The sequence below is a fragment of the Haliaeetus albicilla genome, chromosome 12 (genome assembly GCF_947461875.1).
Source record: "Haliaeetus albicilla chromosome 12, bHalAlb1.1, whole genome shotgun sequence".
NCBI lineage: Eukaryota > Metazoa > Chordata > Aves > Accipitriformes > Accipitridae > Haliaeetus > Haliaeetus albicilla.
This window is the reverse complement of record NC_091494.1, coordinates 39,592,106-39,619,108: the sequence shown is the minus strand read 5'-3', so window position 1 is coordinate 39,619,108 and position 27,003 is coordinate 39,592,106. Positions and strand designations below refer to the sequence as shown.

The following is a 27,003-nucleotide window of genomic DNA, read 5'->3' as shown; positions in this document are numbered from 1 at the left end:
CACTTAAACTAAATATTTTCCATTTTCAGAAGTCGAAAGACAATTAAATATGTATTATGTGGGATAGCGATGAGCAGGGATACCCCCACATCTTCTATAAAAACCTTGACAGAAATGCATCACAGAACAAGCCACTTAACTTTATGTACAAATATTGGGTTACACACAGTCAGTGCAAGATTATCTGAGAATATTAATTCTGACATTCCTGGAATACAACCTGGCTCCAGCATACTCCATGTCTACATATCATACACTCCTTAGCACTCCAGATTCCAACAGGGATTAAAAACTCCTGCTCAAAACGTGACCTGTCCTAGCTATACGTTCTTGCATAGTCTGCATCCCATAACACACACCCTTAAGAGTCCAGAATAAAAAAGATCGAGAGGGACAGAGCTAGCTCTGGTGTTGGCAGGGTTTGCGCTGGACCCAGATTCATGCAACACAGCTGGATATCTCTGCACTGATTTCCAACAGTTTGAGCCCCCAAAAAACACAGCATGGCTTTACACAGAATTCTCTCAGGCCAGCTGGGATTTATTAAATCAGGTTTTGTACCCTGTTGAAACAATCGTACTGCTCTGGTCTCAAGTTCGTACTAAAAGTAACTCAACCATATTCAGTTTAATACTGAGCCAACTGGCTGGCTTATTCAAGCTGACTTTCCAGAGAGTCATTTCATGAGTTTTCACCTGGGGTACGGTTAATTTGCACTCCAGATAAATGGCATATAGATAATAGAACAATGATTGCAAGAAAACTCAGAGCAACATTCAAAAAGCCAAGACCTCCTGTTTAGTACAGAAAATGTTATACCTGCAGGGATGAGAACCACGAATATGCACAGGATGAACAGCGAAGATGTAGAGAAAATTTCTACCTCACAGAAATTCCCAGTGTGAGCTTTTAATACATGAGGTATTTTGCACTCATAACCACTTCAAAATAAAATTTGATATTAAAATGACATGACAGTTGCATATGCAGACAAAAATGCCTACCTCTTCTAAGCTGTGGAGCGAAGAAGCAGATACTGCTCGAGATGCGAGTGGATGAAATGGCTCCTGACCGACTGCATGCTGATGATTCTGGATTTGTATAAAAGGGTTTTGTTGCGACCTATGGGGCAATGGAGGTATACCATAATGAAAGCCCTGCCCCATAAGGTGATTCTGCTGTAGGTTAGCATAAGTCCACGATCCATCAGGCTGCAGGTATTTCAAGGGAGATGGGGTTATATGTTCAGATGGCATTGAGAAAGGGGGGTTGTATATTTGGGGTAAATGCTGCTGAAATGCTGGGTTACTGGGTATTTCAATGTCTCTGTTGTTTTCAGTGAAGTTAGGAAAGTGACCACTGTGGTTAGAGTTGCAGGAAGGAGAAGGGAGTGCTGGTGGGCTTCTGGGCTGAACTTGTCTGTATTGCAACAGTCTTGACTGAGGGGGTGGCATTTCAGCTAAGTCCCGACTTTCACTTTGATCACGGTGTGACAGTTCTCTGAGCAAATCCTGGAATCTGTATTGACAGAACAAATGTATCAAGAAAAAGAAAAAATGTTTTGCTGAAATCCCACTCTTTTTGAGGTGGAGAAAACTCAAAGCACAAAACACTGAATTTAAATATACTCATCTTTGCGCTTACTGACCCTAACTTCAAAGGATATGACTGTGAGCAATCAGAAATTAGGCACAAGAGGATTAATTGGATGAAATACCTACCTGAATCATCTCAAAGTTTTAATAACTCTTGAGATTTCCTTTTCAGTCAGAAGCATAAATTTTTGTTATCTCTTAAGAGACAACTAAGGTAAGGATTTCCTGCTTTATTATACAAAGTAAAAAACTTCACATAGTTAAAGAAAATTTTAACCCCTTAAAAGGCAAAAACCAGAACAATCGGAGATTCCCCTCACTTGCACAATATACTTCCAAATTTCTTCAAAAGGTCAAGAATATTCAATTCAGCACTTCACAGAGTCAGATAAGAGAGCATTTAGATGCTTTATCATGGCTATAACAAATCAGATGGAAAATAAAGCATAGTGGGAGATGACAGTAAACAGAGGCAATTTAAAAATCCAGCCTTTACAATATACATGATTAAAGCTGATGACCACTGGAACCATTTTTCTGTTTATGTTCAACAGCTTCCTTTCTTGCCCCCTAATGCTCCATCTCAAATATAAGCTTTTTTTTTTTTTTTTTAATCTGCTTTTAAAAGCAAAGGCTTTTTGAAAAGGAAGAAAAATTTCAGTTTTATTGGGAGCAGTGTTTGGGGAGGGGTTGGTTTGTTTCTTTTCAAGCACATAAATCTGAGACTGCTAATTCAATTTGAAGAATTTACAACTTAAATAGGCCTTAACTACACTCAGACACCTCTTTTATAAATACAAGGTTGTTACTCTCTACCCATTCCTTATTCCATAAATACAGCACTGAAAAGCTCCATAAAAGTATTTTTTCCACTACAGCTTTACTACCCAATATACTAACAGAATAAAGCATAACACATAATAAAAGCATAGTTGTAAGTCAGCCTGCTGACTATTTTAACCTTCATAATAACAGCAGCAAAAAGCAATACCTTTAAGTGTCTTGCACTTGATCACAGTGTTACAGATAGGTGCCCACTGCTCAATTTTATACAAGCTCTGATGACTCAGTAAACAAATACCTTGAATATGTTGCCTCTGTTTCATCTTCTGTATTACTGGCAAGTTTCCAGTTTGCCCTAACTTGCTGCTGTTGATGCAATCCAATTGGTTGCTGAGGAAGATGTGGTAGATGAGGATGGTGATGGTGTTGATATGGAATAGTGCCTTGACTGAGATAGGCATTATGTTCATTCCATTGCTGTAACCTGGCTTGTTGTTGCTGCCTTATTGTTTCCAAAGCTACATTTCCATGCATACGATCTATAAAAATAGTTTTAAAAAAAAAATTTATCTAATGCCCCTTTTTAAAGATCTTTATGTCAGAAAAAAAAGAAAACTTTTTATACAGTATATTCCAGGGCCTATTAGATACTAACTGCATTGCAGTGTATAACCTGGTTATTTAAATCATATGGAAAATCATATAAACATGAATCTTCTAATAAAGTGCTGAATATTCAAACATGCCTCAAGCAGCAAATTATGCTCAATGACATTACTTTTGGAAACTAACCCAATAATGACCCAGTTCAGAGCAATATGCCTGAAAAGGTAAATACCTCCTTCATTTTCACTTCAATGTAGTTATAATTGCACACTCTGAATTTAAATAAAGAAAAGTCACCTACCTAAAGTGTCCCCTAAGGGCATTCCTGATGGACTCTCTTCAATGAAGTTGTTCAAGTGGGGTGGCAGAACAGGGTTGTGCTGTGCAATAGGCCTCAAAGGATTACTGACTTCTTGTAACATAGGTGGGGGGTGTTGTTCTGAAATCACAGCATCTACAGCAGGAGAATGTGGTCGGTGGGGAATTGGATTATTAAAAAAAGATTGGCTGGGGCCTGCCTGGTAAGCAGGGGAAAGCTGCGAAGGTTGTGGAGGCTGCTGATTCAAGTGATTATGCTGCTGAACTACCTGGCTTTGCTGGGGTGGCATTTGGTTTTGTTGTTCAGGCAAATGATTTTGTTGTTGACTTAAAAGGTTTTGCTGCTGTTGCAGAGGATACGGCTGCCTTGGTATCTGTGACAGGTGCTGGAAGTGGCGATTGGGAACTGCATACTGTGAGTGGGGTGGGGTGAGATGTAGATTCAGCTGCCTGGGGTTAAGATTATCTTTGCGATGAAATTTAGCATTAGGATAGCCAACACCGGAACGTGACTCTGGGCTCCTATTCTGAGCATTTGCTTCTAACTCAACCTAGAAAAAGAGAATGAAAAACTTTGAAAATTCACATTAAAAAACCCAAACAAAAAACTTGTCAGTAATGAATAAATTCGTTAAAAGAAAGAATATTAAAAAACAAACAAACAAGCAAGCAAAAACCACCCAAAAAACCCAAACAAGACAAACCCACCTGCTTGGATTCCAGAGGTTTCTTCTCAGGTGTTCGAATTTTATTGATTTCAGGTCCAGCAGTGTTTTCACTTTTACCTAAAAACATTCAAGAAATTAATTAGTTTAAATGGAAAAAAAGATTATTTTGGTGTTGGTTTTTTTCCAGACACAGGAAAATTTAGGCTTATTAGTATAGCATTTACAGCATCATAGCTGTTTAATATAATTTACCCAAATAACACTTTTCCTTTAATCTTTGCACATTGTTCATTAATCATCACTAAGTAGTTCTTCCAACTTGCAAATAACATCAGCAGTAGTTACCAGTGGACTGCAGAACAGCAACAGACCAATTACACCCTCAACACCCCCCCCAACTTTGAATCTCACGCTGTCTTAATTATTCTATTTGTAATGGCAAATCACAGGTTATTTCCCCAACTCTGTAGATCCCTCAATGTCACTTAAAAGAGAGAAAGAAAGAAAGAAAAAAAAATCCTTTCCACAACACCCTATGTAAAGTACAAACTCCCTCAAAACAGAACTAATTTGCAATGCAATTTCAACAACTAACCATTTCGACTTTGTTCATGTTGCTCCTTGTCTTGATGCTGAAGCTGCTGCTGTTGTCCTACGCTAACTGGTGAATGATGTCCCAGGCCATAAGGTATAGGAGACCCACGCCCATGTGCCTGTAACAGGTTCATATTATATGCCATAGCTGCTTGATGAGTAATGATTCGAGGGTCAACTGCAAACCTACCCTGATACCCCGTCCATGGTACCTACATAATAAAAAAAAAAAAAAAAAAAAAAAAGATGCAATCTGTTAAGGTAGATTGAAGGAAGTAAAGTAATGAGCACACTGATACTAGGTCAGTAACAAGCATTTTTCCATGCATCAGATGACCTGATAGACTAACACACAACTACAGGTGGTGCTGGAAAGGGAGAGCAATAAGGGCTGGCATAGCAGCGAGGGGAAACGAGCAAAGATTTTGGAGGACTACCCTGGGCAAAAAATTTTGTATCAAAACCCATTCTTGTTTCAGTGGTTTCAAAATTCAGAGAGATAAGACTGATGGACAAACTGTATTTTAATAAACTTGATATTAATCTCTTCTCTAAATAAATAGAAGTGGGTGAAGTTCAAGAAAATAAAAAGCCCTTTCTCCTGGTAGTTAAAAGAGACATTAGGCTATGTCTCAGGGGGAAAACAGAGAGAGAAGCCTCTAACCTGAGAAATTCTTTATGGTCCTCTCACCACCCAGTGTTGTAATCTTGTAACACAGAATGAGCGGGCATACCATACCTCTGCACCCACAAGACACTTAATGAAGTTAACAGGACTATTGGTAGAATCAAGGGACTATCCATATGTTAAGAATGATAGGGCCACTCCAAAGTGTCTATGCTACATGACACATGTATTGCAGATCATCTTCCTAAATATTTGAAGTAAAATCCACCTCCTGAAAGCATGTAAAAAAGTCAGGAATTTTTACAATATTTAAATCTTATTCCTAAAAGGAATGAAAAGGAAGACAGCTCTGGATGAAATTAGTTCATTCTCACCCTGTAGGGAATTTATTAAAAGGAGGAAAATGTATGAATAAGAGGAGAGTGCATGGAAAGTAATCATCAACACTCAGGCTGACAAAGCATCCTTTAGTGATGACAGCAGACAACCTCCTCATGTTTTTACCTTGGATACGGAAACTGCCTTAAACAAAGCAAAGACATCATTTTATCTTACATGAACATAAACACATTTTACTTCAGACCCTACTTGTTTAAAGTTTAACAACCTTCATGCAATTCTTTTTTTAAATTAGTATTTGCCCTTGAAATGTGCACTTTGAACTTTAGCTTTAGGCTACTATTGCATCTGTACAATCTCAGATCATCTCCAACAAGCTTCTTTTCAAAAGCAGCTGTCTCATTAGTACCTCACTCTTCCCACTTAATTATTTAAAAATCCATCCTCAGGGAAGGTGGGGTCAAAATACTTATTTTTAATATATTTCTTTTGATTGGAAATACATAAAAATACATTAACCTTGGTACAATAAGACAGAACTTTTTAAATTACCTTGGTTTGATACTAATATAATGTGAGCAAGCATGACAAAGATAAAGCTGCTGGCCTTCCCATTGCATTTAATTTTTTCCATCAAATGCAGATTTCTAGTAAGTTAGGAAAAAGGAAAATTCCTTGACCAAGCAAAGAAAACCAACCTATAGCTGCCAGCTGATCCAAGACATACAACTGAAACTAGAGTTCCTACAGCAAGTCCCCTATACAGCATCCATAACCTAAATTACCCTAGAGGACTCATAATTATTAAAAAACAATTAACTGTATGCCAACATTTAGCATTATGAATGGAATTAAACACATGTGCATGTATGGGTTCCATGTCCTTCCTACAGTCTTCAGGGGCTGCGTACAATGCATATGTATTACTCCACAACATCGCTTCCGCAGCCTTTGTTCTTTCCTCCCCATTTTCCTCCCGGAATATGTGACTGTGAAGGTTAGAAATAAAGCAGAGACTGCTTCTTTAATTTGTGTAAGTTTTGGTGGGATAGATTTATTTGTAATGCAGAATTCCATACATAAATATAGCCTAAAAGACCTGATTAGGGATCTTCATTGTGTTCTCAAATGCCATTAAGGAAAGGGATTGGAGAGGAAACTGGTTCACTGTGAGGTTCTGGAAGGGGAAAACATCCCATTATGCTTATTTTTCTTATCACTTCACTTCAGACACCTTGCACTGCAGACATTGGAAGCTGGTAATTTAAACTGTATCAAGCTGATAAAGAGAAACAAGCTTCATCTGAATCGCCTATGTCTCTCCAATGATTAAGAACTGAACTAGGCAACTAATTCAGATGCAGGTATCTCAAGTCAGATGAGATGGATTCCACTGGTATGCCTAAACCTAGAGCTGAGAAAATACACCAAATTACACGAACATGAAATTGCTTTTAGGCTGCCTGGAGTTATTTGTGGGAGCAATGCTTTTAAGTCCTCATTTTCTGGTGATGCCCTGCACGGCCACTCCTAAAGCCAGCTAAGCCCACGTTTTTGAAGTAAAGTGCTGAAAAAGCTTGCAAAATATTCACTAACTGATTTTGCCATTCATTCTTGTACATACAATAATTGGCGGGGGGGAGGGGGGGGGAACAGAAAATGAATTCTTACAGGCAAAGGCACAGACATGACCATATTTCCTCCATAGACAGCAGGTACATATAGAATACTTGTCCCAGTGTGTGGATCTATCCTTTGAACAGGACTTGGAGATTTCCCCAGATTGGGGTGAGGTCCCAGAGGAGGAGGGGGAGGAGTATATGCTCGGATAGGATTTCCGATTAGAACAGAAGGATTGGGCTGAACTGAAAAGAAAAAAAAAATACATACAAAAAAAGAAGATACATCCACAAAAAGAATATGAGGAAGACTATTTCTTTCTTTTTTCATCCTAACAGCATCTATCTTTATAAAGCATGTGTGCGACTCTCTAATACCATGGGTCTGATACACCAAGTGAAAGCATTAATCAAATTCCTGTATCCCATTTCAAAAATCTGAAGAGGCAGAAAATACGAGTTGAGATACAGAAGAACAGGTAGCTGGTAACTGCATTAATGAAAGAATGTCCCAAACCAATTAAATATGCTGACAGCCAGAGTAGCTGTTAAACACTGCATCAAAAACTAGAATCATCCTCCTTTCTTTAGCAGGGAAGACAAGCTTTAAATTAATGCTTTTCAAATTAATAACAAAATTAAGCTATTGCATGCTATCTTGCAAAAGTATAATCAGTAATATCTGGATGTATGACAGCACAATTTAAGTTCAAAGTACATCATAAAGCACTGCATGCAACATAATGTCCTAACTCTCTTAGTGCAAATACACTGGTACAGTATTTTACATTATGACTTTCAAACACAGCCACTTTTAAGAGGCCAACAACTATGCTGTGTTAAGGCTCTAAAGTCAGTGCACAACACCTATAAAGGGATAGCCTCGGAAATACCTAATGTCCACTTAACAGTCTACAATCCGTTTCCCAAATGCACACAAGTAGTAAATGGCTGTCAAATAGACAAGAAACCAGATACTCAATTTATGTCAAATGACTTATCAACTTCACTGAAGTCAAATCAGCATGAGCTCAGAGGAATTCCTTCAGTAACAGCAGAGATACTTACCAATTCCATCAGGTGGGAAATGGTCATTCTGGCTGTGATGATGGACCTTGCCCTTTAAAGGGAAAAACAGTAATAGTAATGCTTTGCATTCTTACATAAACCAAAGCTTTTTATTTCAAGCGAACATTGTAATTAAATACAAAATAGAGCTGGAAAGAAGTTAGCCCAACATTTTGTTCTTACACATTCAACTGTCCAGTTCCATCACCTGACTATGAATTCATGAAGTTGGACATTAAATGCCACTAATTCAGTTAGCCAATGGGTCATTACCAGTCCCTCTGGGGATACTCTCTCCCAAGGCCTGTTTTCAGATGCAAGGAGAGTTAACAGCAAGCTACTTTTTTCTCACCATTTTATTTCCTGCTGTCTCACTTAGAAGCAGCACCCAGTACTAACGTAACCCTCAGTATTCGTCTTCTGTGGCAGCTCTTAGTGAAAGCATGATCCATTTTCTTCTCCAGGTTTCAGCTCAAGAACCCTGGAGACAAAGTAGCTGCCACCAGTTTTACTCAATTGCTCTCCCAGACTCATTAGACATTGCCTCCCTACCCCATCTCATGTATCTGCTTCTGGACTTTGACCCCTTAGTGACTGCTCCCCCAGAACTACAACACAGGAGAGTCAAGAACAAGAGCACTCTGGGGAAACTCTTTTTCCTTGGTGAACTGTACATTAGAAAAGAGGTTAACAGAACTGAGTTATCCCTCCTACATGCTCATGAGTTTACAGCATCAGCCAATTAGTTAATATTCATAAACTGCGAGCACATATTCAAATGCTGGTATGCTCTTAAATCTTTTGCAGGATAGGCATACCTTACTTAATCTGAAGCTAAGTACATTCACAAATTTAAAATAAATCTAAAAACCTTTTGATGCTGCAAAACTTTTCTAGCCCAGGAGATAAGTCTAGGCAGTCTTCCAGCAGCCTGAGCAAATTAGTCAGGGTACAAAGACAAGTTGTTTGACAATGCTGACCCATGCATAAACCACGTCGAAGAACTGGTCTCTGAATCTTCCTCTTGTTTTGAAAATGAATTATTGAAAAATGAAATAATAATTGCTTTTCATTGCAGTACTTAAACAAAAGAAACCTGAAGAAACCTGTTTATTCACTAAAGAGAGCAAGATTTAATCTAAAAATGTAGAGTAGCTACACACCTTAATCACTCATGGTTAGTACAAGGCATTTCTGTATCTGTTATGCTGTCAGCATCAAGCTGTATGTGCAGAAGTCTAACAAATCTCTGTTCTACCTAACACACTTGTATTTTACAGGTGCTATACTTTTTCAACTGAAATAGCAAATAATTACATAAATTCCTAAGAAGAGCTGTCCCGTTGAACAGGAGCTTCAGCACGCAACAGTATCAGATTGGTAAATAAAAGTCACCTGGGGCCATTTGTAAACTTGGGGAAGAGAGGTGCTGGCTTTGTCTTTTTCTTTTAATAGTTTTGATGGCTTAATGACTTTATAATAGTCTATTATTAACTTAACCATTACCATTTCTCAAAGATATCCACATCAAGGTTCATTTCCCTACCCATCTACAAAATACCTACATCTACACTTTAGCTGATGGCGATTGAGAGCGCTGGAGCACAGATACACTCAGTGTCCTCTAAAAACTTGCTCCACCTTCAGACTATAAAAATCCACATTACATAAAGGCACTTAGAGGAAACTCAGACCAAGATTTGGGTGACTTCAGGCAGTTAACAGCCTTGTCACTCCTAGGATCCCCCTTTAGTTAATGGAGAGAAGGGAGTAGTCTCCAGAGACTTACTCAGACCTGTGGCCCTCACTGACTGTATAAAATGTCCAGGACAACGATGCACCTCGATTAAGTGCCTGAATCCAGGCCGAAAAACTGCAGCACAGGCAGCGAGCAGGAGGCAGGCAGTGTAAAAATTCAAAGCCTAATTTACGGTACGCTAACTACCCCGCAGGAAGCTCCAAGTTCTGAAAACTTTCCATTTCCACATCATCACCTTTAATAAAGGCTGTGCGCATTCAACTCCGCTGCTCCTTCCGCGCTTCCGCCATCCCCAGCCACGCCACACAAAGGCAGGTGAAGGCAGATGCCCTCAGACAGGGCTGCCATGAAGCACAGCAGCCCACAGCTAGACAGTTCCGTATTAGCTGTTTGCTTCTCAGAGAGACAGGACTGAAACTTTTTTTCTTCTTTAAAAAATAAACAGCAAACAGGTTTTTAACGTCCTTACATAAAGCCAAGACCAACTCTGCAGAGTAAGAAGGTGCCATTTTTAGAAAATCACTTTCCACCACATGTGAAAAACAAGCCCTGAACTGCATGGATCTCCACAAACTCACCACAAAACACCGTATCGGAGGCTGTTCTCATTTTTTCACTACAAAATACACCAGCACTAGGTTTTTAATCTTTCATCTTTTTATGTTAAATATTGTACTCGGAAGTCTAAAATAAGCAAAACTAACCATCTGCTTTTAAAACTTGAGCAAAAGGAAATGTATCACTTATCACAGCCATTTTCTGTGTGTGTTTGAGAGTATTACCTGCTCGCTTTACTTCTGTTACTGCATATGCTAGCTGTCAATTGTATTCCGAGGGAAGAGATTTTATTATAATTATGATATAGGTGGTTAAAACAACTTAAGATCTTAAGCTGAAAATACAGTGCTGGCAGTTTGAAAGTGTCTCTTCTGATTTCTACAGCACGAGTGCTCAGTTTACTAACAAACTGGAAGAAAAATAAACAGACTATTCACAAGACTCTCGCTCCCCACACACACATCCCTTCCTTTTTTTTTTTTTAATGTACTATACCTGCATTTTCAAATACTTTTCTTTCATTTTAGGAAACAAAAAATATTAATAGTGATGTTCTATTATTAAAGAAAACACATTCAAGGCTGAAGCACTCATGAAAAATAGAGTGCAGCAATGACTTTAAAGACAATTATTTTTTAATTTATGGGTTTCTGTAAGCCTAGTGTTTTGACACATGACTAGATGCTTTAGAAATCTGGTGTTTGTTTCAGAAAGTAATGCATCTTGAGGAAGAAACCAAATGTTCTCACTTACAAACTCTCTTTTGGGAAGGACTGCCAAAGGGAAGGCTTTCCTTTTTGTAAAGTTAAATGAAATTTTTATGACAGGTTTTTTAAGTGATACACCCTGCAACAAAAATGCAAAGCTATGGAAAATACATACATTTCTTCCTTCTTGTACAACAGAATTCATCACAAAGCTGACAACCTGCATTTTTGTTGCATCTCTAAACACAATTTAATTAAATTATAACTCAAATGATTTTGAAATAAACTATAGAGAAGTCTTAAAACAGAATTAATTACTAATATTTCACCCCCCAAAAAAGCTCCAAAATTTAGTGTTATTCTTTATCATCCTAAGGAAGCTATGTATTTTCATCACTTCTTTACCTGCTTTTATAAAAACAGCTGACAAAATCACCGCTGAGTGGTAATTTCATCTCTCTGCCCTTTCGAGGCTAATGAAATCTGGTCTTCTGAAGGACATTTTCAATGATCTAATCTAGGCAATATACTGTTCTACAACATATTTTTAATTAAATCAAACAATTATCTTACATAAGTCCCTGAATTTTAAATGTGATTTTTAGATCAAACCAAATCACTTTTGGCTATTATTTTGTTGTTTCCTTATACTCTTTGCCACTGTCTATATCAGCCTGTTGTTTCTCAGGGTACAGTCAGAGCACAAGCTGCTTGGGATAGGGATTGCCTCTTGTTCAGATTGTTTAATTTGGCTTATCTAAATACTGAGGCCAAGATCCATGGTTGAAGTTCGTCAGCATCATTGCAACACAGTCAATGAATATGCCAGAGTGACCCAGGGTATACTTAGTAAGGAAACAAGGCTTGGACAACCCCAAGCTATACTGCTAAATACTGTATTATAATACAAGTCTAGAGCTTTCACTTGAAAATGCTGCAGATCCTTCTGAAATTTGCATTCATATCTGATTGCATTGATGCCATTTTAAAACAAACAGCTTGTTCCATAAACCTTTTATACCATTTCTCAAAAGGCATTTCTACATTCACTTCCACTTTCTGGCAAAATTCATCATCAGTAAAACATTACCTTTGGTGGTGACTGCTGTTGTTTGGTGGTATTCGCTGAATGTTGATGCCGAAGAGCTCGGGGGATAAATTCAGGAGCCAATGGGTTCAACACATAAGTTTTCTTTAACTCCAAAGCTTCCAACTGAGCTTTGATCTGTTCAAATGTGATACCGTGGAGACTTTCATTCTCATGACACAGGGCAATAAACCTTTCCCAAAATTTCCTATGGAAACAATTTTTAGAAACAATGAAAAGGAGTAAGACTCGATGGCTGTTGTTAAAATTAAAACAGATTTAATATAACTCTGTGGCATTTTTATTTTTTGTGTATGCTCATTTTACACACCAAGCCATCCACCCTGCAACCTGATCCACGCATCTGAACCCCACAGCACAATGCAAAGCTCCCCAGTCATTTAAAATGGACGTATGGGTCTGTCCATGTATATCAGATCACAGCACTGGGTGTATATCACATCTAGTATTAATATCATGGACAGGTCTAATTTGGAACTTTTTCCTAGAAAAACAAACACAGTGAACACAATGCTTAAAATTCTGGAAAGCATGTGATTTATGGAATTTATTAAAGCTCAAAGTGTCACAGGGATTATATAGATTCTCAGTCCCAGAAGATGCCGAAAAGATTCTATGAATTTAGGCAGATCATTCAATTCCAGTGTCACAAATACCAAAGTTGAGATATACCCTCCAAACTACTCTTGTGAAACACTTTAGAGTCACATGAAGATTAACATGTCAGGAGTATCTAGAGGGCCTTTGAGAGCCTCTGCTGGAAAACAAATAAAACTATAAATTTTATTGCGTGTTAGGTATTTCTGTAACATATTGAAGAAATTTCAAGCCAGAAAGACAATTGTCAGATGACACATGACTTTCTCTATGAAAATTCAGTATCCAACTTTTTGGAGGGTGGAGAGGTTATTTAAACCATGTAATAAACATTCTTACCCGTCTTCTGCTTTCTCATGACATGTCTTTCTATTGCTTATAAAAAAAGCCTTTACATTTTTAATATCCACAGCGGGATATATACAAAAATTTTACACTTATAATGATTATATTTTTTTTAACCTCAAAAAACCCCTCACTTTTTGGGTGAAGTTACTCAAGCTTAAAAGATATTTAAATAATGTCTGAAGATGTCACTTTAAAAAGAAAAATCTGATTGAGCTGCTCTCTTTCAAAAAAAAAAAAATCAAAAGTAATGGAAGTTATTGAAAAAGAGTATTAAAAAGACAATGATCTTAGAGGTGTGCTTGACTATAACTCATTCTAGTTCACCCTTCAGTAATAAGGTCTGGCCTATAAGCAAGCATTGTTATTTCCCCAAAAGCTGTAAAATGAGACATTGCTGCACACTAATTTTAACAGCAGTGTCACATTTTGCTGAGTAGCTGGCTTTGTGGAAAAGAATAAACGTCTTTTTTTACAAGAATACTGTAATGTTACTGATGTATTTAAGAATTCAAAATAGTTTTCCCTAAAAGCCCATATTCTGTTGTGATTTTACAGAGGCAAGAAATGCTCTTTTAAAATTCAGGATGCAAGATGGCCCTTTTTCTGCATTTTGCTGTAAGCCAAATATATCTTGCAAGGTTTTAAGTGAGGATTAAAAAAACAAAATGAAATACTTCACTGGGATGCTTTAATGATGGAACTCCCTCTGATTAATCAATTCAGTCACCAAACCTACTGCCAAGTACCATAAATCCACTGAGACCCATCCACTTTTGCTTAAAATGCCCCAAGGAGTGACTCTACACATGGAACACTTGTACTGGGGTGTAAGAACAGAGAATAAAATACTGCTGTCTCTGTCTCTTACAGTGCGCTCTGGAGTTTAAAGGGAGTGTCTGCCAAAACAGCCCTGTCTAGTCCGGTTGTAACACACAGAAATGTAATGATTACCCTGGGCATACTTCACAAAGCTCTCTACAACTATCATTACAGAGTCTTGACTCATTTTGACAGGTATTAGAATATTTATAAAATTCAAGTACTCTCTTAACTTTTTTGAGGTCTGTTTTTTCCTAACGAAATGTCACTTCTTTCAGACTTCTATACTCCTGTTGCACTAAAAAAGAACCATCTTTCTAGCAGCATGCCTGAGCCCCTCCAGCACTATTTTCAAAGAATGAATGTTCAATTATTCAGTGAAACAAGACAATGGTGTATTAAAGGGAAAGCTTGAGATAAATCTTAATAAAGCTCCAGTGCTCCTTGTTTCTTAATTATCTTTTTGTTTTATAATTTTGAACAGCTATACATATATAAACAGCTGCTAGTCTTCAAAAGGCAGACTCAATCCCTAACTGCCAAGACTGTAACTTATGTACCATGCTGATAGCCTACACTTTTATTTTAGTAAGGTTTTGCATGCCCTATTTCAGATATTTTGAAGGAGCTATACTTGGAGAAACTGCTGAGCCCCCACATTTGAAAACTGGGTCCCCTATAGGTATCTAATTTAAAACCTCAGCACTCAAGCTTAATGTGAAAATTCAAGATATTACCTTCCTCACTGGAATTTAGAGAGAATATGGCACATGGTCATCCTCCAACAAAAGCTTTATTTATAGGCAGATGGTTAAAGAACCAGTAATGGTCCTAGGTGCTAGCTAGACTAACTAGGGATTAACTAACTCTCTGACTTAGGTAACACTGCACATCCTGAACCCCAACATAGGGAAGAGAAACAAAATTTATCAACTAAGAGTAATTTCTGAACAAGCAGTAAGAGAAATCTCAGTCAGCACAGCATGGCAACCTCTACAGCTAAGTCATATAACTCTGCAGCCCAAGTTGATGAACTAGAGACTGCACCAGCAGACTGTAACAGACACTCATCATTGTGGATTGAGTGCTTGGGAGGCACAGAGCTCTTTCTCATCAGTTAGTTACATAAACAAGGTCATGTCTAAAAAAACCAAGCAGGTAATGGGAGAAGTAAAATAAAACCACAACCATTATTTCTCTTTTAGTAAGATATTATTAGCAGTTTAGAGCAGATCACTGTATTAACGTACGGATACTACCGACGTGTCCCCAGCAGATAAGTGGTTAAATTCAGGTTATATTTCATAAATGCAGTAAACAAAGGTTTGGCTTCCATTTGGGTTGTTCAATTCTAATCTGTTAAAACCACATCCATTTTCAATACAGTAGAAGAATACTTCTCAGGAAAGTAGAATACAACATAGATATAACAACTGACTAATACATATTTTTAGCTTTATTTTAATAATGTAGTCAGTGCAGTGTTTCCTCTCTTCGAGAAATAAGCCTCAGGGTTTATCTCTTATCATCTCAACATTTCAGCTTTTCCATCGAAAAAGAACCTTTGAAGAACAAGAACTTGGTATCCTTAACATCAGTGTTTATATCTCTCAGCATTTTTCACATTTCTTCATTTAGGTCTATAAAAAGTAAATTCACTCAAATCTTAGCAAGATTTTTCCTAGTGTCATGAAGACATACAAAAACATAAATAATCGTTTTCAAGTCTTCTATCTTCATATGACTGCCTAATATTCAACTTTAAAATACTACATTACATCACAATTTTTAACTCCAAATTATATATTACTTTTATTTATACATAAAATTGTAACAGGTATAAAAAAACCCTAGAAAATAAAATGAAGCATCTTAATTGTTACTGTCAAGTAAAAATTAGAGCAACTATAAATACATTAAAAGAAAGTTTATCAAAGACCTGGTGGTAGATACCTCACGCTTCTTCTCTGTAGGTTGTTTTACATGGTGACACCGTGACTTTGGATAAGAGGGTAAAACCAGAACAAAACAAAACAAGAAAAACATAACAAACAAAAAAACCAACAAAAAAAGCCAGACTTGTCCACCCGTAAAGGATATTAAAATGCTCTGCCTCTCATCTGTAGTGGTTTTCTTTGCTATCATTGAGGGGGAAAAAAAAAAAAAATGTTGCCACTCTTCCCTGTCAGCAAGACTTATTAATCGGGGGACAGAGCGGCCCTTGCACAACTGCATGCTTCCAGCTCCAGAGAAGACTTGGTAGTTGGCATCGCAGGTATTGCTGCGGCACAGACCGCGACTGCTCAGTCTACGGAGGGCTACAACTGCCTGCTCTGCCTGAGGGGTGAGCTTCAGCAGCACACTTTGGACAAGCCTGCAGGTTCAAGCCTCTGCAAGAGCTGGGAACACAACTGATGCTTTACCATCTTTATGGTATTTCCGTGGATATAACCGTGAAGAACTTCAATTTCATTATACAGTTATTTTAAGGATTTAAATATATTGTGTCTTACTTGGCACCTAAAAGAACATCCATCATTTTACTAAATCCATTAGTCATAGATAAACACGTTTTCTAGTATCCTTAGCCCTGATTAAGGAACAAATATAAAGTACCTGCATCTTCCAATGGAACATAAAGCAATAGGATCGCCCACCACAGCTACCAGGGATTGTGCTCTTGTAATGGCAGTGTTGAGAAGTTTGTAATTAGACAGAAAACCATAATCCAAGTCTTCTGTTGAATCCTCCAGTAACTGCTCTTTCCTTTTAATTGGTGTTTGCTTATGTTTGCACGTATGCCGTGTTCGTACTGTGCTGAGAAACAAAACTCTAAACTGTTTTCCTAAAATGAAACAAAAAACAAATATCTGAGATAATTGTAGCTATTTCTGCTAGTAACACAATCAAACCACTGCACTTGCCAGCCAGATTTCACACCTAGATATTCTGAAGAACTGATAGCTACCTTTAACATGAAGAGCTTTATGCAAGAATAATAAGATTTAAAAATTTTAAAAGATGCACTATAAATAGCATATTCTATTACAAGAATATTTCCTCTTTAAAAAACTTATTTTTCATCTTGATATTAATCACTCCAGAACTTTCTGAAATGCTTATTACCTTTACGACGTTGCCAATCAGCTACTAACAAATCTTGGACTTATTTATTCTACCTTAAAAAAAAAAGTTCTGGACATTCTTGTTTCATAATTTAAAATTTCTCAAATATACGAATATCTACCATGAAAAAACAGAACACACCACTCACTGTCACTCAGTTACTTTATTACCTTCCTTTGTTTATTACTGACTAAACGTGCAGCCTAGCAACAGGCTACACCTACACAAAATTCTTGTTATCAGTGTGATTCCAGGAACAAATACCTAAATTTGTGGACCCCTCTTTACAGTCTATTCCACAAACACAAACATTGAGACTAAAGCCTTGTTACATTTTTATTTGGAACTCTATTTTTCCCCTTATGATAAAAATCCATCAGTTTTCACGTTTTTCACTCAATCAATCTATTTTTTAAGTAACCTTGAACTTAATTTTGAAAAAAGATAAATCTCACATCCATGAGTTTATTGCTTTGGTATTCAATGTTGGAATAACATCTCATCAGCATATTTGCCAGTTTCATTTTGATACATTGGTTTTTATGGGCTGTATCACAGCTCTCCTTTTGTTCTGATCGTTTTAAGATTATTTTTGTAAGTCTTACTTAACTTCACCAGTCACATTTTTATCTTCCTTAGCATATCTTTGAGACGTATCACTATTACTTACCCTGAACATTTAGCACTCTCTCTACGCTGACATCAGACAGCCTTTTTTTCCGAAGTTCAGCCCGAATTCTGAACACTTGATCAGCATAAGGTGTTACAACACCTATACTGCCATCATCCAATTTGCCCCAGGCAACAGGCCATTTTCTTCTTAATTCTTCAACACGTTCTACTACTTCAAACACCTTAAAAGAAAGTCAGAATTCTTAAAAGCATGTTCCACTGAAGATCATTCTTTGATATGGAAAGAGAATTTGAATTTTAAAACTCACAGTATTACATAGCCTTACTGAACAAGCAGTAATACTACTGCATTCTATGGTGCTACTCTAAAATATCATGTATTAAAACAATGTGTTTACTATACAGTACCTTTTTTTAATCTTGAAATAAAAGTTTGCCCACAACAATGTCACCTTTAAAGTACAAGCTGGGAAATTATACTAGTAGCCTTAATTTTCATGCTTACGTTCTTATGAAAATGTCAAGTGCAGTGGGACCTTCCTTATCATACTTTATCTAATTTCCATAAGTAAATATACTGCCTAAATAGGGACTATTTTATTTTTATTCTGGATTTTATACGTGTCATATTACAGTTTGATAACTCTAGAAAGAGAATATGTATATCAGAGCACAATCACTTCCCATTCCAAAGAATACCATCAGGAGTTTCAGATTATTCATCAACTGCTAGTTCATCTGTATGAAATACTATTAAGTGTGCTACCTGAGAAGACTAATGAGTAATAAAAACTGAAAACCTCCTCCTGTGAGGAGACAGGCTCAAGGTAACCTTCTGCCAAAAAGCACGAGGCATAGCAGCTTCTGTTTCAACATACTGAATAGAGATACTGCACTATAGAAGGTATTTCTGAATAACTTTATGGAAGGTTTGTGGTTCCTTTTTTTTTTTTTTTTTTTTTTTTAACATTTATATTCAATATGTCATTCAAGAAATGTCAATATGTTATTCAATAAATATTTATCCAGCTATTGAAGGCATGATAATTGATGAATGCAGTTTTCCTATGGCATCACAAATGCAAGCTCAGCCTCTTAATGGAAGCTAGGCAGATAGTCTTTCCTACAAAAACCTCAAGTATTCTTAACTTTCTTCTCTTCCCTGTTCATCCAGTTATCTTTTGCTGTGGGAAGGGGGTGGTAAAAATAAATTTAATGGTCTTAGCTTTTATATTATCTCTTCTTCAAATTGGTAAGTGGGAATTCTAGGGACTTTTATGGACATTTCGGGAACACGAAAAGTGATATAAATCACAATGGGTACGTACAGTAGTATAAAGCATAGCAGTTCCCAGTTGCTAAAAATGTTGTTTCATGTTGACTTCTTACGATCTAAGATCTGATTATATGACACACATTCTCATTTAAGGATGTATTTTTTTAAAAGTGAATCTAAACTGGAACAGTTTATTGAAAAACTCAGGAAAAAAGCTTGTTCTACTGACAAAGGACATTAGAATAAACTTTGATATCTATAAAAACTGTAGCATGAATATAATGATCCTTTGCAGGTATTGTGGCAAGCTTCTCTGAAAGCATATAGCTTCTGGATATGTATTTAGAATTAACACCAGGGAAATATTAGAATTAAGACCAAAAGGGGAGAGTGTATTTTCCAGATTAATACTTAATATAGACACCAATGAACCATAAGATGCCCCAATGCAAATGTCCATTAAGGGTCAAACAGCAAAAATCTCCCTCATCATCTGAATCTCAGTTTTTCGTGTTGGTGTTTAAGCAGCTGTTGTCATTCATTTCTGCCTGTAGCTATTAATGACTCACAATTTTCAGACAGTTACTTGGCTACTGAAGATATTTTTAGGTTTTTTACAACTTTTTTTAAATGGCAAAGCAATCCAAGTAGATTAATGGAAGTAGTCAGGTGCCTTCAGTTTTTTGCAGTGATGTGTCCAGAAGTCATTGGAGCTTCTTATTTAAGTAGATATTCTAATACAACAAAGAATGCATAACACATGCAGCATAATAACAACAAAAAGGTTAAAAATTGTGCATCAGATGAACTGCACCATGATCAGAAGGGGAAACACAGACAGGTCTGCAGTGCTTCATAATAAACACTGCTGCTAAATTGCAACCTAACTTCAGTTAAAGTTCCTCGTAAGTTTACAAAAATTAGTGATATTTCTTTACTTTCTTTAAATGCCAAGGACATTTCTTAAGACATCTTTTTGGTGGGGGGAAAAAAAAAAAAAGGAGTTGGGTCAACCCTCCTCTAGCTGGGAAAAGGTATGTTCCACTATGAAAACTATTATCAAGTCGGGGTGGGGTGGGGGTGTGAGTTTGTTTTTTGTTTGGTTTTGTGGGGTTTGATTTATTTTTTTTTTTAACTCAAGGGAAGGAATGAGAATGAAAGTAGCTTTTGAAGAATACAAATAAATCTATGTGAAACAAACATATTGACAATAAGTTCTCTCCGAAAAAAAAAAATCTCATCTGCACATCATCAGTTAGACACTGATCCTAAACATATTAAAGCAAACATGAAATGTTACTCCAGAGGACTCTTATCTGAGTGGGAACATTTCTACAACAGGCTAAGAAATCTAAGTTTTACTTCAAATTGCAGTTACTCTCAGTTGCTAAGATACATCCATCAGAATGTCACAAAAATTATCAGGAAAGACATCCTAAAGAATGAGCCTGAGAGAACTATATGAAGCTTACAATTTGCAAAGAAAAAAAGAAGATAAATTAGTGGAAATGTTTACTACAATTGCAATGTTCACTACTACATATTTAGCAAACTCCATGTTCCCCTCTCCTAGTAGAGGACAATTGATGTCTTCCACCTACACTGAGCATAAACCAATAAATTTGGGGGCAGTGGAGCTTTAAGAAAACAATCAAGAATAAAGCCAAAGAAGAGTTACCTCTGCATTATTGTAAAAAGCTGTACTATTTTTTTCTTGCACATCTTCTCCACGTGCTGTGAAGAAAGTCAAAGGGTAGAAATCTTTGTGTGCTGGCTGCTTTCCACTTGCCATCAATTTGCCTTCATAGAAAAGTTCAGATGTATAACTGTAACAAGGCAAAACAGAATAAAATGTGGAGTCTACATATGAGCTCACTGATAAAATATGGAATCACAAAATAATTCATAAGGAAAACAGAACCACTGATTACTCTTGGGCATCTTCAAGTGATTTCTCTGAACTGATACTTCCATATTACAGATGGAGCAGAAGGCACTAAAAATATGCTTTTTCAACACTTCTTCTACAAAGGCAGTATTTTCTTCTAATCTAAAGCTCGACAAAGTTATGAACATTCTCACTAAAGTTTCACGCAGACGTTCTGGTGGCTTGAAATTGGGCAAAAGGAACACTTCTGTCTGGCATCGGTTATTCCCCAGGCTGGCTGGACAATGAGCCTGCTTACATCAGTTAAGAGTTGCTGAACTTGGAAGACAAATTTGCTAAAGTTTTCATGTGTACTGAACACAATGCAGGCCAAGCGTTCAGCTTTCAAGCAAGCTTTTCCGCTGTGACTTCTACTCCAGATAAGCTATGTTACTAGTCACCAGAAACACAACCAGAACATAATTCCTCTGCTGGCAGCAGCCATTATAGCAGCTAGCTGACTGAAAAAAGAAATGAGGCAAGAACTACCTTCATGGTGAAAATAGGAGGGAAGAAGGCAAACTGAATGGAACAAGACCAAAAGCCAGCAAGATGAGACTGCAGATTACCATAAGTTGTACTGTAAGCACTGTATACTAGTGCATGGACAATAGAGCTAAACTAATGTACTGGCTTTCATTAATTAGTGAATTCTGGTATAACCTAACTTATGAATGCTCGGCCTCCAACCTTAATGTTCTTTGCATATAGCTCTGTGGATGCAGTAACGTGAATGCAGCCTGACAAGAAGACAACAAAAGCAGGAGACTGAAGTCAGTGGGTCCACCAATTTCTTCCAGGCTTCCAACTATTGTAGCTTAACATGTAAATAACTGGTCATGGAAAAGCTAAAGAAACTAGTCTGCTACCAAATCATCATCACACAACTGCAGCCCACTACTAACCAGAACTGGCTTACACTATACAATCCTGAAGAATATGGAACTCTTCTGTGGATTGAGTTGCAGCAGTCCACTGCCGTCAATGAGCAAATTAATTTCTTTTACTAATTAATTTCTTCTGCAAATTTATTCTTAGTAACAAGTTCTCATTAAACAATAAACCACCCTTTCTACAGGGACTGTTTTTTTCCAATTACAGATCCAAAGTCGGGCTGAACTAATGGCTTGTTCTTTCCTTAACTTCTTTTGGTCTCTTTGCTTCAGTGAGGTAGGTATGATTAATGAGCCCACCATGAACCATCTTCCTACGCTTACTTCTGTCTTAAGTGCCATGGTCCCATTTGTCAGGGGAAATTCCACGTTATAAAAAAAAGTAGACCTGAGAGTCCCCTAAATGGACCACCATCAGAGTATTTAGCAGGTTTCACTTCACACAGCAATACTTTCTAGTGGAATTAGGCACACTGGATTGTCACTAGACAGCCAACTAGCCCCAGTGGTATTTCTGCAATCCTTATTTCTGTGTTCAACACAGTGGATCTTTCTAGGAACTCACTGTCTGAACTCCAACTGCTGAAGTGAATTTTCATGGTCTTTGAGACAAATTTCATGGAAGTGATCTCTAACCAAAAGCTGAAACGATCCCTTCCTTTTCAGATTCTCTCTCATTTCAAACTTATAATTTCAAGAAATGTGTAAGAAATTTAGCATCACTCAGTCTATAATTACAAAGTCCATAAAATGAAGACAGATCAAGCTGTGTAACAAAGTATGTTACATTCTCACTTCAGATTCCCCAGAGCACTTAAATACTTCTGCTTTTGCTTTGAACACAGTGATAACCTAATTAGTATGACTGGATACCAACATAATATTCCCCAGTACATATCTGAGCCAGGATTTAAACTTTAGCATTTTTCCCCATGATTGCACTTATTCTTTCTAGCACAGCTCATGGATGAGCTCATTACACTAGCAGCCATTAGTTTATCATAGCAGAAAAATGCAAACCCACTGATTAATGTGTCTTGAAAGAAGTAATAAAAGAAGACAACAGGAAAAAAACATGCCCAAAATTCGACCTATTTTTTTTCTGTTCATAGTTGTATATCCGTACATTCCTTACATTGCACATAGCTTACCGTTCCAAGATAATCCACCCCAGTAATTCTAAAATTCTGACAGAGTTCAAAGAAACACAGATCCTATATAATATACTGCATAACTGTTAAAAAGGGAAAGTAAGCTCTTCTTTGGCTTAGTGTGCAAGTCTTGCAGCCAAAGCATCCCCACCTGAATGATGGGTCTGTAATACAACTAACTGAATCCCTGGCGTCTGCTCTAGGAGACGGAATTTCAACCTGGTAACAAAGAATTACTCTACTAATTAACTTTGAAACAACTCAGATTTCATTACAGAAACACGTAATGCTTCTCTCTTCATTCAGCTGTGCTTGGCTCAAGAGCTGTTTTGTTCACTCACACCAAAGAAACGCATGATACAGTGAAAAAGTTCACACCTACTTGATGATAGCTTCATGGGAGCGATAGTTCTCACACAGCAAGATCCTGCATGGAAATTCTGCAGGGTAGTGCTCATAGAGCCGATCAAGCAATGAAACATGAAGGTTTCTTTCCCTGGCAAATTCACTGTAGACAAAAGGACTGAGCTGTAATAGACACACACATACAAAGAAAATGTAACTAAATATGTGGACTTGAAATTTCATGCTCCCAACATAGGTAATCTGCATCAAAACAAAAATGAAACCTCACTTTTACTGTACATTCATAGTTGGAAGACATATACCATGGCTATTCCACAGAAATGCCCATTCCTACTGTAAAAGTGACGAAAGACCAGCATGCCCTTAAAGGAACAATAAAACATTCAATAACTATGCAAGGAGGAGAGAAGAACCCTTATATCTAAGCTTTTTCTTTGTGGCTTGCACAGATGAATAACTCAAAGCAGAGAGCTGTTTGACACACACAAAAAAAAAGAAAGTGTTTTCAATGACATTACACCATTACTCTGACAATCACTTTACAGTTAAGTTACTACCACAAATAGTACAGATCAGAAAATATAGAAATTTGTAACACAATTTTAAGAAGTTAAATAGAAAGTCACTGGAAAAACTAAAACCCAAGCGACCTAGTTACTGTTACACTAAACTACTCGTGGGCTTGTTTAACAATAAAAACACCATCTATTACAGCAAGAAAAACAGAACCAAAGATGATGAAAAAAGATTTTTAAAATAAAATTTTAGAATGTAGAAATTAAGCCAATCTGTTTTGTCATTCTGAATACATATGATTCAGATTCTGAGTTTCACTTCAGATAACTATTAGTTTTAGAAATTTAAATACTGGATACCTCATAGAGTAGCTTCTGTAAGAACCTGAGCTATAGAACAGCCCTTTACACACATAGCCTGAGACACACAGGCCAAGTCAAGACTCTGGCCATCCAGCTGGGCTGATGCAATCTAGCCTGAAGTGGTAAGAATTCCAATCTCTTAAGAAGCACTTTTGAGATCTGTATTTAAAAAGCACTATCCCAGTCCTTGGGATTACTATTATCGTGACTTGAAATGCTATAGTAGTATTAAATCATAGGTGGCAACACCTATGTAATTACTACGTAAGTAACAGTTTACTACTATAAGCAATACTCTATTGATATTGTGAAATGTCAAGAGAATTAAAGGCAAATCTATAAAAACAAATGTATCTGGCCTAAATCAACAAAGCAAGTAAAGTTACTTTTCCAAGCATGCTTTCTCATGCCTACAGGTTACAAAATGACATGCATAATCAGCATTTAAAACTCTTCTAAACTCTTTAAACCAAGCAATTCCTAGGCACATAACATAAAGGCACTGGTTAGTTCCCATTTCCTACTTCTAACTTGTTCAAATCCTTACCAGACTGTGATGCTTCTAATTAAAAAAAAAGTTGTCTAAATCATAATACACGTTCTCCGTATTCTTCAATTCTTTCCAAAATCAACAAGGAATACCAGTCATAAAAAAGTAGGATAAACTCCTACCCTGACTGTAATAACTATCCTCATATCTTATGCAAATAACATCCCTTGAATTTTCCTTGGCTTCCCCATCTGTTGTATGACCAGTAAAATTTATGCATCTCCCTCTTTAAAATGAAATTTTTCTTGCATATAGTTCAGTGGTTGAGCGGGCCCAAGTACGTTCTATCACACGTTTCCTATGTAACCTTGAACAACTGACATGCTTTTTGCCTCAATTCCCTTATTGTAAAATGGAGACAATGGCATATTCTCAGCAGAAATACTGTGAGTCCATGTTAGAGATTATGAGGTATTCGCATACCACAGAAATTTGGAGCAGATTAATAACTTAAATATAGAAATACAAATATTATGTATATGCACTTTACATTCAAAAATTTTATAGCTCTTACCTGCATATGGTCTCCAGCCAAGACAATTCTTGTGTTTTTATTAGCTAATGCTAGAGGCATAATAGTTTCGCACTCCATAGCTTGCGCAGCTTCATCTAACAGAATGTGTGTAAAAAACCCTGTAAAACAGAGATATCAGCAAATAAATGAAACTTGAAATATGATAAAATACACAGTGACAACAGTGCAAGATATTGTAATGGAAGTTCTTTATTTTGATAGTAACCAAAACTAGAAAAAATTCAGTATGGCTTATACAAATTGATTTCTAGAATCTACTTAAAAACGACACAATTTTCAAACCCATCAGATGACCAACAGCAGTCAACTGATTGCTAGTGACAATAGCAGCAGCCTACAGATCTGCCTCCTCCTCCTGATACATATGAAGTTAAACAAGTGTTTTATCTGAGCTCTCCTTATACCAAGAGGAAATGTCTCTTGGCAGACCTCCCTCAGCAGGTTTCTCAAATTTGAAAATCTTTTCATCACCATGAGGCTTGAAGAGCTTTGAACAACGACAATGAAAAGGACTTCCTCATGTGCTTGAGTCCTATTAATTATTTTATATACTAAATTTCCCATTAAAATTGCACACATACCTGAGCACTTTGCTGGTTATGGGCTTTAAGGAATGTCGGGGAGAAAAAAGGAACAGAAGTTGAAGGAAAATTTAAATTCAATCTCATGACAATATTGGACCAAAAGGTTTGATGGGTGGGTGGGAATCTATGCATTGGATAACATGCACTTGAAAAAAAATGGGCCACAGCAGACTTTTATTTTATGAAATGTAAATTCAGGATAGGCATAGAAAAGAAGTGGTTTTATACGTTGATATATATTAAGGTTTAAAACAAAGTATTAGGGGACTTAGTCTAGCATCCAATTAAGATTATACACATAAAAATGTAGCAATTTTATTTGGAAAACATGAATTTCATACAGCTGCACACACATTATTATGGCATGACTGTACGCAGCTCATTGCCAAACAAAGCAGTTACTTCCATCTAAAGACCTGAAAATATTTACCATAAATTCCATTTCTCTATTGCAGTTTTCTCTACTGCAACAAATGCCTAAACATAGCCATAAAAAACTAACCATAACAACTTCTGTAAAGAAATTCCACGTTCTCCAAAAAGCAGGTGGATTTCATTAGGAGATCAAGAAAACAATAAACCCTAAGCAGCCTCTGCCCCCAAAAAATCAGTCTAATATATTTCAGTTTAGAAAACAACCCTAGAATTATCACGTTAACATAGCATGGGCTTGTATGTGTGGGAGTTGTTTGCAAAGCTAAATAATTCACAAAACAAGAAAAAAAGCTCTCTGTGTGTATTTATGCTTACATGCTCCACTGAATAATGACCCTAATGAGCATAAGATTCAAAGTCAGAATCTCAAACAGAATCTTCCCTCTTGGATCTCAGAAACCCCAGATCATAGATAGTACTGCTTCTTTATTTATTTTTTTTTAAGTAAGGAAAAAACAGAATAAGCAAAAGCTTAATTTGAATGCCAGCAGTTTATAGCTTTGTAAGAAACATTTATTCATAAAAAAAGATAAGA

At 36.8% G+C, this 27,003-nt stretch overlaps 1 protein-coding gene across 5 annotated transcripts in view; it reads right to left on the bottom strand.

Moving 5' to 3' along the window:
* The window catches only part of HELZ (helicase with zinc finger), a 92,008-nt gene that overhangs the window by 8,170 nt on the left and 56,835 nt on the right, over positions 1 to 27,003 (bottom strand). For all 5 annotated transcript variants that reach the window (XM_069799329.1, XM_069799333.1, XM_069799332.1 and 2 more), the window contains 13 exons: positions 25,429 to 25,547; positions 23,503 to 23,648; positions 20,828 to 20,975; positions 17,911 to 18,094; positions 16,731 to 16,959; positions 12,333 to 12,537; positions 8,219 to 8,270; positions 7,203 to 7,396; positions 4,566 to 4,776; positions 4,011 to 4,087; positions 3,286 to 3,853; positions 2,677 to 2,917; positions 1,005 to 1,518 (listed from right to left, as the gene is read on the bottom strand). In XM_069799329.1, the coding sequence (XP_069655430.1) occupies positions 1,005 to 1,518; positions 2,677 to 2,917; positions 3,286 to 3,853; positions 4,011 to 4,087; positions 4,566 to 4,776; positions 7,203 to 7,396; positions 8,219 to 8,270; positions 12,333 to 12,537; positions 16,731 to 16,959; positions 17,911 to 18,094; positions 20,828 to 20,975; positions 23,503 to 23,648; positions 25,429 to 25,547 (2,888 nt within the window). The remainder of the gene's footprint in view (positions 1 to 1,004; positions 1,519 to 2,676; positions 2,918 to 3,285; positions 3,854 to 4,010; positions 4,088 to 4,565; positions 4,777 to 7,202; positions 7,397 to 8,218; positions 8,271 to 12,332; positions 12,538 to 16,730; positions 16,960 to 17,910; positions 18,095 to 20,827; positions 20,976 to 23,502; positions 23,649 to 25,428; positions 25,548 to 27,003) is intronic.